This window comes from Hemiscyllium ocellatum, chromosome 13 (genome assembly GCF_020745735.1).
Source record: "Hemiscyllium ocellatum isolate sHemOce1 chromosome 13, sHemOce1.pat.X.cur, whole genome shotgun sequence".
Classification (NCBI taxonomy): Eukaryota; Metazoa; Chordata; class Chondrichthyes; order Orectolobiformes; family Hemiscylliidae; genus Hemiscyllium; species Hemiscyllium ocellatum.
The window spans coordinates 68,768,499-68,782,736 of NC_083413.1; the positions used below are offsets into that span (position 1 = coordinate 68,768,499).

Below are 14,238 nucleotides of genomic sequence, written 5' to 3' on the forward strand. Positions count from 1 at the left end.
CCAGCAACATGACTTGTACTTGGTGTGTCAACCGATGAAGGAAGGTTGCCATATGCTGCCTTGACCAACTTATCCACTTGTGCTGCTGCTTTCAGGGAACTGTCGACTTGCAGCCCAGGATCTCCCATCAGAAAAAACTCTCCTCTACAACTATCCTCCATCTTCTATGGGCCAAGCCAAATTTGTACCCAATTTACCAACTCACCATGGATCCCATATGACTTCATCTTCTGGACCACCCTATCATAAGGTGCTTTGTCAAATCCTTTTAGTAATGTCTATGTAGACAACATCCATTGTCCTGCTTTTATCAATTATCTTTGTCACTTCCTTGAAAAACTTAATCAAATTTGTGAGACAAAAGCTCCACCAACCTCCCCACACAGCAATGCTGACTAGCCCTAATACGTTTGTTCCTTTCCAAGTGTGAGTAAATCCTGTCATTAAGAATCTTTTCCAATAATTTCCCTACCAGTGAAATAAGGCTCACAGGCCTACAATTTCCTGGAGTACCTCCGTTGTCCTTCTTAAACAAAGGAACAACATTGCCTTTTCTCCAGCATACTGGGATCTTGCCCCCGTCTAAAGAGGATGCAAAGATCTCTGTCAAGGCTCCAGCAGTGTTCTCTCTCATCTCCCTCAGCGTCCTAGGATAGATCTGATCAGGCTCTGGGACTTATCTACTCTAATGTTTTTAAAGACACCCAACACCATCATCTTTTTAATCGTGTAATGTCCTAGAATATCAACATACTTCTCCTTAATCATACCATTATCAATGTCCTCCTCAGTTAAAAGAATGTGAAGTACTCATTCAGGACCTCACCCACTTACTCTAGCTTCATGCATAAATTCCTGCCTTTGTCCTTGAGTAAGCTGACCCTTTCCTGAGCTACCTTTCTGCTCCTAATATAACATAAAAATATTTTGAATTCTCCTTAATCCTACTTGCCAGGGACATGTTATGGCTCCTTTAATTCCTCCTAATTCTTTGTTGCCTGCTTCCTTTGGTGTGGATCTGGAGTAACATTTACGCGAGACCAGGTAGCAACAGTATGTTCCTTCCTTAAAGGACAGGAATATTTGTCTTTTTCTCTGACAATGCTTTCACAGTCATGTTTTAATTCCAGTGATATTCTTTATTATATTGAAATTTCTTGGATTCGAACTCCAACGAAACTTACCTGGGTCTCTGGGTTTCTAGTCTAATAGTAATATGACCAGACCATCATGTCCCACTTTGGGTTTGCTTAATTTTATGGCTCCCTTTTCTTTCCTCCCTTTTCATGGCTTAACACATTCTTCTTCTGTTTATAACATGGACAAATATTAAGATTGCAGCCTAAGCTTAAGATTTCAGCGATATTTAGAATGGAACTTTGCCTAAGTGTTGTAACTGAGGGTTTTTGTTGGTTGACACTTGCCTTTTCCTGGGCTTGTGGAATCCATGACATGAGTTTTATGGTTGTGAATATGTTCGAGTGAGCACTGAGATCTCCTCAAATATTCTTCAGCTACTAGGAGGGCTTTTTTGGGGCTGACACAGATTATAATCAACATGGGTCCAGTTTCAATCTATATTTTTAAACAATATGAGGGATCTGTCTGTTACTACTGACAGTTCCCAGTGTCCTGTCTTGCCGTGTTCTAAAAAAAACTTGCATTGTTGAGAAGTTGAGTTTTATTTGTTAGATTAATCATAACCAACCCCAGTGTATGTTCAGCACTTGCATTTCTGTGCTGGAGTATGTCTTAATTCTGTCCTTGAACTGTGCATCGGCATTCCTGAGAGAATATTTAGTCCTGCTTCACTTGTAATGCAATTTTTAAAAAGATCTGTTACCAATAGCTTCTCTGCAGGACTCCTAATAGGTCTGTAGATCATTCCCTGCTGCAGACAAGCCATGGGCGATACTATTGTTTTAAAATAATGGTTGTGCCACCGTGTGTCTGTAGATATATCTCATTTTGACACGTTAGGATTCAAAAAAACAGCATTTCTTCCTAATGTAGTCAAGATTCACAAAACCTGGAACCATAAATCAACTCCCACTTACTAGACTCAGTAAAGAATGAATGAATCTTTGCGACTATCTATCTTGACAAGAATAGGTATAAATGTACCTTGGATAATAGTGACAAACGAGTAGCATTGTAACATCTGCCAATTGAACCCCCATCCAATATTCAATGCAAATGATTTCATTAGAATGGAATATCAAGTTTGGCATGGAGCAGGAGATTAATGCGAAACTGCCTCTTTAGCATTATTGCCCAACTAAATATGTGGCCATCACTAGGTAACTTTAACCCTATGGAACGTAAAAAGGATCAGGTCTTCGGAAAAAGAAATAAATAAGTCTAAAACAGGACTTTGTACAGCCAGTTTTATGGTAGTGATTGCCCTATTAAAGATGTCATTAAATTTGCATACTACCATCCATGATGAATACCTGTGTCACAGGGTACTAAGCATGACAATAGGTAAACTGGTTTGCCTGTATTAATATTGTCATAATGGCAGTCCTGAAAAAGTGCAATTGGAAGGTCACTATGGTTCTGGTTTTAAGTAATAATGTATCTCTGTCATGGTTTGAAGAGACATGTTGAATTAAACTCGTTGTGGAATCAGAACCATCCTTGATAATGCTGTTAATATCAAAATCAACGTTTATGAAATCATCTAATTTTATTTGCTTATAATCCAGACTTTGCAATGTTGATTAAATTAATAGCATTTAAGATTGACCCAAAAATCTCTGAATCTATTAATTCCTGGCATTCATTTGCTAATGAAATATTTTTTCACTTTCTGGTTTCATAAAGACATTCTTAAAGAAAATCTTTAAGTCGTGATTTTGCATCCAATGGGTGTCTGCTGTAACATTCAGCACCAGTGTGACCTTGGCATTAAGTATGAACATTAAAACCAGTGCATTCAGTTTTACTGAAGATATATATGCATCATTTACATCAGATGTTACCATAAATCTCCTTCAAGGCATTTTCCAGCTGCTTCTAAGAGGGAACTGGGAGGAAGGAGTAAAAAGTCAGATGTTTTCAAAATGAAACTAACACTTAAAGTATTGTACATTTGGAAATTGGCTTGCTCTGTTGTACTGTCTTGCATGAAGTACTGAGAGCGCATTTTATTCACAAGAAATGCACATCCTTATTTAATAACTGTAGGAAACTGTCTTGTGTAAGTTTAAAATCATGCTATCAACCTTCTACAAAGAAAAAAATTAATTTTAAATGTTATCTTTATAATTTGCAGTACCTTCATTTAAGTGCTATGTGATATGTTGATTCTCGGAGTCAGCTAGTTATCATTCTGGGCTTGTGGAACTAAGTTGTAGGTTAGATTCAGGAGATGGCCATTCATGTGTCCTTGCTCCTGCCCTTGGTGCAATGTTTGATTCTGAACTTTACCACCAACACCCCCAGTTCACTCCCTTCCAGTTCCAAGTAAAAGAACATTTCTGCTAAAGCAGGGGACTTGTTGGGCCGAAGGGCCTGTTTCCACACTGTAAGTAATCTAATCTAATCAATCATTTGGGATAGTGTTCTACTAAGAAGCTTTTGGGATTGCAGTGGTCTGACAGGAAGATAAGAAACCATAGGAGAATCCCTCAAATTAAAATAAAAATAACTCTAAAATGTAAGTCACTGTTGAACATAATCCTTGATGTTTATTTACAACAGCACCAGCCTGGTTTTAGGGACTTTAATAAAATCATAATTGCAGGGTCTGCAGTGAAAGCATGAGTGTGCCTCTCTTACTGTGTGTGGGGTGTTTGTCAGAGCGTTTCCCTGCAGCTATTTTTTGCACAACAAAGAGATGCAAGCTGCTTCTTTATTGTTGTTGAGACATTCTTGTGTTTTTATAAAAGTCAAAGTCTTTTGATGTAACAAATGCTCTGGTCGGGTAAAAATATTCAAGATTTGTTTGCAAAGTATCATTAGCACTGCTCATGCTTCATGCAGGGGCTTTCAAACAAACTATTTCAGCATTTTCTCTGAAATATCCCATTGAGTCATGACAATGACAATATTCATAACTATTTGCTCCCATATGTCACAGATTAATGGAGGCAATGCTTGTGTTTTGGCTTTTTATGAATATACTTTTATAAAATCATTCTTGGGATTTTGGGGTCACTGGCTAAGCCAGCATTCCTAATTGTGGGGCATTTAAGAGTCAACCACATTGCTGCGGGTCTAGAATCACCTGTTAACTGGACCAGGTAAATTAGTCCTCTTCCCTCACAGACATTAATGAACCAAATGGGTTTTTCCTGACAGTCAACAGTGATTCACCATTGGACTCATAATTCCAGATTTTTATTGAATTCAAATTCAACATCGAGATTTGAAATTGGGTCCCCGGAGCATTAAGTATCTGGGTCTCAGGGTAAATGGAGTCAGAGTCATGCAGCACAGGAACAGACCCTTCGGTCCAACTCATCTGCACTGACTAGATCGCCCAATGTGACCTAGTCACATTTGCTATCATTTGGCATATATTCTTCTAAACTCTTCCTATTCATATATTCATCCAGATGCCTTTTAAATGTTGTAATTGCACCAGTCTTCACCATCTCTGGCAGCTCATTCCATACACACAGCACTCTCTGCATGAAAAAAGTTACCCCCAAGATCCTTTCTGGAATCTTTCCCCTCTCACCTTAAACCAATGCCTTCTAATTTTGGACACCCCCATCCAAGGAAAAAGGCCAGACTAGCTGTCCTCCTCCATGATTTATCTCGAGATAATACCACTGGCCTTCACTTCTCATACTCTATTTCAAAGCTGCTGGCCAGCTGTTCTAGTTGCATCTGTGTGTACTCTGCAACGTAGAATAGTGCATTGGCCAGAGCTCGACACTCCAGTCTGTCTCTAGCCCTTTACTAATTGTTCTTAATTTAAGAAAAAAAATCTTAATTCCAAGAAGAATTCTTGTTTTTATGAAAAAAATTAATTAACACTAATAATCCTCAGTACTTACTGACCAAGCACAATTCTCACTCACCAAAATCTCCAGAGTAATGTATTAATCATGTATTTTCTTAAAATAGCTGCTAGCAATTTGACAGGTGAAGAGAAATTTCTACCAATTCGGCCCACATTTCAGAAGGTAATAAATTGCTGTCAGCTTTGAGCAGTGAGAGCACACAGTCCATACTAAGTTGATATTCTAATATTCTGCTTCAAGGTCACATTATTGATGCTAGATAAATGACTGGTGTGTGTGGACAGTCTCAACGTCATTTTGGAATTGATTTTTCTCGAAAGAAGATTTGTAACCTCCACATCCTTTCCTGGATATCGTCAACTGGTCAGTTGAATGGTTTCAATGGAATAATTGAATGTTTCCACCATAGCCAAGGAATTTGGTGGCCACCTAACCTAATCTGACCAGAAATCAAAGTAGGGTCAAAAGAGAGTCTCAACAAAGGGAAGGATTATTTTTTACAAATAGATCATGTCAGTGAAAGAATAACTGTATGCAGGCAATTTAAAAATAAAACTGCTGAAAACTCCTTCCAGAATAAATTCCGGAATACCAACAAAATACACTTGTAAACCAAATAGCAGAAATGTTCCATGAGGTTTTAAAGTGACATTAGGTCAGGTGACTAATAACTTGATGGATGAGGTCATTTTCAAAGAGCACCTTAAAGTGGGAGGTGAGAAAGAGAGGTTTGGGAAAGAAATTTTAGGGTTTGGGGCTTAGAGATGGAAAAAAGGCAGCATTGGTGGAGAGCTGAGCAGGTAGGTAAGAGACTGAAGGAAGACAGAAGGTTGGATTTGGGGGGGTATACAGATTTTTTAAACGCTGCTGGGGCTAAATGAGGTTACAGAGATGGTTAGGCCATGACCATGGAGGAACCTGAACACAAGGAATGAGAATATATACTTTCCAAAATTCTAAAAACACAGACACAACTTGAGGTTTGTCTTACCTCATCCCTTTTCAAAATAATATAGTACATGACTCATGCAGTAATTATAGTGCGAGTTTGCAGGACGTGTGAATTAGCTTCTGGGTTCAGGAAGAAAGCAGAAGAGTTTTAGAAAAAGGTCCAAAAGCACTAAGCCCATAATATTTGAAGGGTAAAAGAAAATCTAACATTTCAGATAGACTTTGTTTGAAATTGGGCATAAAAAGATGCCTTTAAATTAAAAAGTGAGGAGCCATATAGTTAACGAACTCACTGAGTCTTATCTGTGACAGGAATTAGCATCAAATTGTTCTATTCCCCAGCCACCCCCATCCAACTGTTCTCTTCCCCAGCCACCTCCATCCAACTGTTCTCTTGTCCACCCACCCCCATCCAATTGTTCTGACCGAGTAGGTGGCCAGCCTTTCTTTCCTTTACAATTCTGATGAGGTCTCGACATGGTAGTAGTGAGAGCTTGGTCCCTTTGTGAGTGAACAGCAACGGACTTTATTGCTTGAAAATAGATGTAATAATCAGACTTAATTGTTTCTGCATTCAGGTGCCTGATTCTATAAAGTGCATTGCTTCCATGATCATTTTACTGAATCTATGCCAGAAACAGTCTAGATATGGAAGGCTTTTTAGTTGTGATGGGATATGGTTGTATTTGCATTGCTGGGATGAGAATAATTGGAAACATGTGGAATAACATGTGCATGTGATTGAAATGTGTGCGCTAATACTGGATACTTTTATGTGGTGCATAGGTCCAGCAGTAAAACCAATGCCAACATTACATTGTTACAGTCATGTTCTTTGGCATCTGTCTTTAAGCAGTCACAATTACCCTTTAAGCATGAACAATTGGGTTATCCTTTATATCAAAGTTATGGAGGATTTCCAAACTCCAAGTCAGGCAATCATTTGTATTTCAATGAAACATGTAGTGATTTCAGGCAATATTCTGATTATTTATTCACCTCTACCACAATCCTAACCACAAAGACTAAAACAAACCTGGCTTGAATTTGGTTTACATTGTCATGGTTGACCTACGTAAAGGTTCATTAGTTAAGGTAAAACATAAAGGTATCTATTATAGTTTAAATGTGTCAAGCTAGCATCTATTGCACAGACTTCCTATAAAGTACCAAATGAATATTTTGCTTTGTCAGAAATATCTTATTAACAAAGTGGTGTGTTGAAAAATATAAAGGATTCTGTATACTTGGTTGGCATTTGTGGTACTAACAGATCTTATCGCTGTGCTTTCTTGGTTGCAGTGGGAAGAAATCAGTGTTATGGATGAGAGGAACACTCCAATGCGAACGTACCAAGTCTGTAATGTCATGGAAGCCTATCAGAACAATTGGCTGCGGACTAGTTGGATTCCTCGGGATGGAGCCCATCGCATTTATATTGAGATCAAATTTACGCTCAGAGACTGCAACAGTCTGCCAGGTGTCCCAGGAACATGCAAGGAGACCTTTAACATCTATTATTATGAGTCTAACAACAACAACTTGTGGTATATTAAGGAGACTCAATACATAAAGATTGACACGATTGCTGCTGATGAGAGTTTCACCCAGGTGGATGTTGGAGATAGGGTGATGAAATTAAACACTGAGGTACGAGATATTGGATCCCTAACAAAGAAAGGCTTTTACCTTGCCTTTCAGGATGTGGGGGCCTGCATCGCTTTGGTATCAGTGCGGGTCTACTATAAAAAGTGCCCGTTAACAATTCGTAACCTGGCAGAGTTTCCCGACAAGGTGACTGAGGGAGACTCCTCCTTGGTGGAGGTCCGAGGCTCCTGTGTGAATAATTCTGAGGAGTACGATGTACCTAAGATGCACTGCAGTGCTGATGGAGGATGGTTGGTGCCTATTGGACGATGTGTCTGCAAACCAGGATATGAGGAAAAGAAAGATACCTGCTACCGTAAGTACCTTTGTTTCTAATTTGGTTGGTGTGACAATACAACAGGCACAATCTGCCCCAGCAGACAGAGTGCTTGTTTCTGCAAATGTTTCTTGTGTCTTGGCGAGTTAACTGTGGTAGAGGCATTATAAAGATGTGAGCTATATATGGCAACATAAATGCAAAACTAGACAAGTTTGTACATTACTAGATGGTAAAAATGCATTGAAATGTTACTTTAAAAAAAGAGCCACAGGATCACTCCATCCTGGAAGATGAGTGGATTTTGTTTTTCAATGCAGCTGCAAAGATGAACATTTTGAATATGCAACTTAATTTTGGTTTTCAAAAGATTGAAGTTCTGCACAAAAGGAATATTACTATTCCTACGACTCCTCCTATGTTACTAATATTAATGCTGCTCCTACTTGATCAAGTTGAAGGAAATCCTTTCAAATGTGATGCTCTTTTTTGAGGATTAATTCAAGAGTATTGCAACGGTTAAGAGATTACTTTTGAGATGACACTTGACCACAATCCATCCACTTCCTCCATGATTTTAGTTTTCACCCCCATCACAAGCTGTTTTAAGTATCAAATGATTTATCGCAAAACTTAACTAAAAAATACAACTTCCTCTGATCAGATGCCTTTCCAGAAATCAAGCCGTTTTAACAAAAGATAGCACGTCTCGTAAGGGGGAAGATGCCAGAGTGCTTGAAGTAGTATTTTGAAACTCAGTTGTATAAGAGGTATTGAACAACTCCAGAATCTGGGATTAGTAGTGGTTAATGATCTTAGTCTCACATGCATAATATCTCTTTCAGAAGTGCAAACTGTGTGTGATATCTCATCCCCAGCTGCTGCTGCATATATGCAATCTAAACCTGCTCTTGCAGATTTGTGATTATGCCTGAAAACAGTTTGTCAAGTGAGGAGACATTGTTTTAGTGCCCATTGCCTTTTGCTTAACAAACTGGGGTGAAACTGAACTATTCTCTGCGTGCATAAACAAGTTCTGAGACTTAGAAAGAGACACAAAAATGTAGTGTCTCCATGCCCCCTCTGCGTATACCTTGCATTATAACAAAAATGGTAGATTCCCAGTCTCTATACTGTGCCAGAGGAAGAATATTCTTTAAAATTTTCCACCTCCCCAATATTGCTTGACCAACAGCTTAAATCACAGTTTAATTATTAATTCATGTAATCATTGCCCTCTGGAGTGATACTGAGGATGAGGGATCATGAGATCAAAAGCAGACCATTTATTCCCTGAAGACTCTTGCACCATTCATTTCAATCTTGGCTGATCTCAGATGTCAATAATACAGTCCTATTCTGCTCCTTTAATAATTATTTTCCCATCCTCAACCACAAAACAGTTCCATTAGTAAACAATATGGAGTAAAGAATTGAAGAACAATTATTAATGGAACTGAGGGAGAAGAAATTATCTAGGAAAGCACGACAGAATAATCTTGAGAAACTGCCAAGCCTTTTTGAAACTTATACCAACAAGTCTGCAAACTTTGGATCAAAATCAATTCAAAATATTGAATTCAAACATTACAGCATTACTACCCACAGTTTGTGATTTTATCACTTTATATCATGCATGAAGACTTTCTGCGTCTTTTTATTTGGCAAACGTGACATTTTGAGAATCAATGTAAATAAAAGTGAAACTGAAGAAGCCTGTCAGATAATTTCTTCAGATAATGTCACGAGTTTTCTTTGGTTGTAGCAGTTCTATGAAGCAAAGCAGTATTAGGTATCCTTCAGATATGTAGCAGCACAAACACCTTTCTCCTGTGTGCCAAGTAGGCCCCAGGATGACATCTAAACAATGACAGGATTCACGATGATGTGTTCATTTAAATGAACCTGCTGCAGAGGTTCCTTGCCTGTCACTATAAGGAGGGCCCTAATAAGGCACATAACAAGAGAGTGGATTCTGTCTGTTACATGACAAGAGTGAAAGGACCCTTACAGTTTTCTAAATCTTCATTGGACATATGACACAGCACATTGTAAGGACAGCAGTTGGATTAAGTGTGCCTAAAATTGCAATTAATTAACTTGCCCAAAAACTATGTATTTCTGAATCTGGAATTAAAAGTAAATCCTACATTTGAGCAAAATGAGAGAAATAGCTGGAAAAGATACTTGAATTGTAGTCATGTTCATTGTAGGAATTAATATTATTTGTAATAATAATGACTTTCTAAAAAAAAGTATCAAAAAAAGAAAAATCTGCAGGACAATGGATAAAGAGAAGAGTAGACTTGGAAAATGTATTTGTGACAGCAGAAAGGAAATAATGTATATAATAAGATGATTTTATAGAAACAACAATAATAGGATCACCAGGCAAGGTAAACTAACATTTTCTAGATGAAAATACAACAGAAGCTAATTAGAACAAATAAAAGTAATTATTTTGAATTAATTAAGAATTGCACCAGGGAAGACTTTCAGCCAGTTATTTATTCTTATTAATGATCTAGTTAGCAGCACTAGCAACTGATAACTAGAGTTTCATTGTGCTGATGTCATCACTGATAAGGCATAGGACAAATCTATCTGATTTTAAAAAGCAAATGTTCAAAGGCTCATCTAAACCACTTCAACTGGGAGTCAGCAAAGACCTCTGTGTTAAGGAAAGATTAAACAATTTAAAATTCAACTTTGAATTCGTCACCCAGTCTGCCATCTGAAGGCCATCTCAACCAGCTCTTGCCAAGTTTGATGCCCAGGAAGAGGCCTCCTCTGCCCCCCTGGAATATCCTAGTGGTGTTCTCTCTGTCTCCCCCAAATGTAGACAGAATTGGTCATTATTGACTACTCATTGTTGCCAGGGTGGTAGCAGCTTGCATATGCTTGTCCACCTCCAGCAAGATTGCCTGGAGTCAGGAAGGTGTCAGTCTGAACCTGATGCTGACCTTTCCGATTCTCCTACCAGTCCTGCCTCAAAAATTGGCCTTCGAGGGTCTAACAAGATTCTATTTTAAGTGTTGGATTCCATCAGGTACCCAGTTTGAATATGTTAACCTTTTGTGAAGAGTGCGGTTTTTTAGGTTTTGGAGAGAGATTCTTTGAAGAGTGGACCTTTCAAATGCCAGCTCTTGTTGTCTTTCGAACACATGCTGAGGATGTTTCGGTCAGTGACTTAAGGTCATTGAAGATTGGATGATTGAGGTGATTGTCACCCTGCTGATTATCAACTCAAATGGATCAGTTCCTGCCACTATATGTCATTGATGGCTGTGAAGTGATTTATGCATTAGAACACTCACTTTGTACCATATTGAAATCACTGAAGGCATGAATGGAGACAGCTTTCTTCTCAAAGAGAATTTAAGGTGGTCAAAAATTCAATCAAAAATTAGTAGTAAATCACACAATTAAAAAGAGAATAGGAATCAGTATTGTATGTACAGTTTGTTTTCTTGTAATAAAATTGAGAAAATCTTTGGAAAAGCTGTTGATTGAAGCTCTGAATTCCACTGAGTACATTATACACATGAATAGGAAACAAGACCTCTGGTAAATGAGATGAGGTTGCATTTTATTGTGAATTAAACCCAAATGAATTACTTTTGTGATGAGCAGTGATATAGAGTGTTGATCAAAAAGTATGCAATGATTATTTGCACAGTCAATTATTTTGTCATATTTGAAATGCCTGTGTGTAAGAGAACTGACAATTTCATCCTCTGGAGCTGTGTCTTTAGTTAGTCACACTCCTTATTTTCCTGCCTGAGGGACAACACATTGTATTGTCACTGAATGTACAGTTGATTTCAAAAGCTGAGCAGTCCCTACACTGTGGCACTATTTTCATTCATGGGTCGGGTGCACAGAGGTGGAAGAACCTTTCAAATACTCCACCTTCAGACCCATGTTTTATCTGTGGGCTGTGGACCAGATTGGGAAGGTATGAGGAGATTTTGCTAATTTCTGAGGCAGGCTAGGTGGAAATGAGAGAATGTTGAGTTGTGGGTATGGAACGTAGGACTTTGGGCATCATGTGACTTGTTTTTGCCACAATGGGCCACTGTGGTCATTTTTAATGGTACTACCATTGAAGTTTGCAAAACACATCATTCAACCCATTTGGTTAGCAGTTGTGTTTATGATCCACACAGTCCTCCTTTCATCTTCACCTGATGTCATTGATATAACTATCTATTTCTCTAACCCTCAAATCCAGCTTCCCCTTAAGTCCATCTTCAGCTAGGATTAGCTCAACTCCGTACAGGCCTGAGATCAAACTGTGAACTTCCCTGCATACCCTGGTAAAGTTGATGAGTGGCTGACACAAATGGAACAGGGAAGTCTGTTTGGGATAGGGAGCTGCAAAATGAGCCGTCCTTCACTAGTGAGCCCAGCTGGGAAACACACGAGCATGTCTAGTGAGCGCAAGGTCACTTGAAATGCTGCCCATATTACCACTGTGTACCACTAGATAAATAATCTTGTAGATGATGTACAATCTGCAGCCAAAACTTTCCAATAGTGATGTACTCTTCTGATTTATTAATCACAACTCAATAATAATGCAAACGTTTTGACTGTTTTCAACTTTAACAGGATCTAAGGTTTAGCTGCCAATAAACTGAATTCAAATTACAATGTGCACATGAATCAATGCACTAAAAAAGCCCAAAGCTGTCTGCTGGTCATGTGAGGATTTAATATATTCTAATTTATGGCTCAGGCTTCATTGTAGCTATTTATTTGCATCTAATTATAGAGAAAGCTGAAGTACTTCCAATAGAGAAACTAACTATTCCAGTTTGAGTTAACTAACTAGGGAACTGGCTTGAACTGAACAAAATAAAATGAATCTCAAATGATGTCTTGGATAAGCTGCATCTTCCTGCATTTAAACTTCTGGAGTACAAACAGCATCATTTTTGGCCATTGCCCCAGCCTCCAAATCCTTGCCACAAATTTAATTCCACCCGATTTTTCTATTCAAATTGACTTGTTTTCAGTTTCATTTTTTCATTCAAGATAAATGCGAGGTGCTGCATTTTGGAAAAGCAAATCTTAGCAGGACTTATACACTTAATGGTAAGGTCCGAAGGAGTGTTGCTGAACAAAGAGACCTTGGAGTGCAGGTTCATAGCTCCTTGAAAGTGGAGTCGCAGATAGATAGGATAGTGAAGAACATGTTTGGTATGCTTTCCTTTAATTGGTCAGAGTATTGAGTACAGGAGTTGGGAGGTCATGTTGTGGCTGTACAGGACATTGGTTAGGCCACTGCTGGAATATTGCGTGCAATTCTGGTCTCCTTCCTATCGGAAAGATGTTGTGAAACTTGAAAGGGTTCAGAAAAATTTACAAGGATGTTGCCAGGGTTGGAGAATTTGAGCTATAGAGAGAGGCTGAACAGGCTGGGGTTGTTTTGCTTGGAGCGTCGGAGGCTGAGAGGTGACCTTATAGAGGTTTACAAAATTATGAGGGCATGGATAGGATAAATAGACAAAGTCTTTTCCCTGGGACCGAGGAGTCCAGAACTAGGGGGCATAGGTGAGAGGGGAAAGATTTAAAAGAGACCTAAGGGACAACTTTTTCACGCAGAGGGTGGTACATGTATGGAATGAGCTGCCAGTGGATGTGGTGGAGGCTGGTACAATTGCAACATTTAAGAGCCATTTGGATGGGTAAATGAATAGGAAGGGTTTGGAGGGATATGGCCGAGTGCTGGCAGGTGGGACTAGATTGGGTTGGGATATCTGGTCGGCGTGGACAGGTTGGACCGAAGGGTCTGTTTCCATGCTGTACATCTCTATGACTCTATGACTAAGCTGAGCTGAAGTTTGTGCCCCATATCCATCCACTAGATCACACAGGCTATCTATTTTAACCATGTAGCATCACAACTCATGTCCTGGCTTCTAAAGTCAAGGCACAAGTCAGGAGTGTGATGGAGTACTCCCCATTTATCTGCATGGGTGCAGCTCCAATAACACTCAAGATGCTTGACACCATCCGCAGCAATGCAGACCACTTGATGGGCACCACATCCACCAACATTTAGTCATTCCACCAGCCGCCATCATCAGCAGCAGAAATTTGCCAAAGATCCTGAGAGGGCACTTTCCAAACCCTCAACATTGTGTATAGGAGTTAGGAGGTCATGTTGTGGCTGTACAGGACATTGGTTAGGCCATTTTTGGAATATTGCAATTCTATTCTCTTCTATAGGAAGGATGTTGGGAAACTTTGATGTGGAGGTGCTGGAGTTGGACTGGGGTGGACAAAGTTACAAATCACACAAGACCAGGTTATAGTCCAACAGTTTTATTTGGAAGTACTAGCTTTCAGAATGCTGCTCCTTCATCAGGTAGCTGTGGG

The 14,238-nt window shown here is 39.1% G+C and overlaps 1 protein-coding gene across 1 annotated transcript in view; it reads left to right on the forward strand.

Moving 5' to 3' along the window:
• Positions 1-14,238, forward strand: part of epha4b (eph receptor A4b) — a 317,518-nt gene that overhangs the window by 24,746 nt on the left and 278,534 nt on the right. Inside the window, exon 2 of the mRNA XM_060834906.1 lies at positions 7,230-7,890. Within this exon, the coding sequence (XP_060690889.1) occupies positions 7,230-7,890 (661 nt within the window). The remainder of the gene's footprint in view (positions 1-7,229; positions 7,891-14,238) is intronic.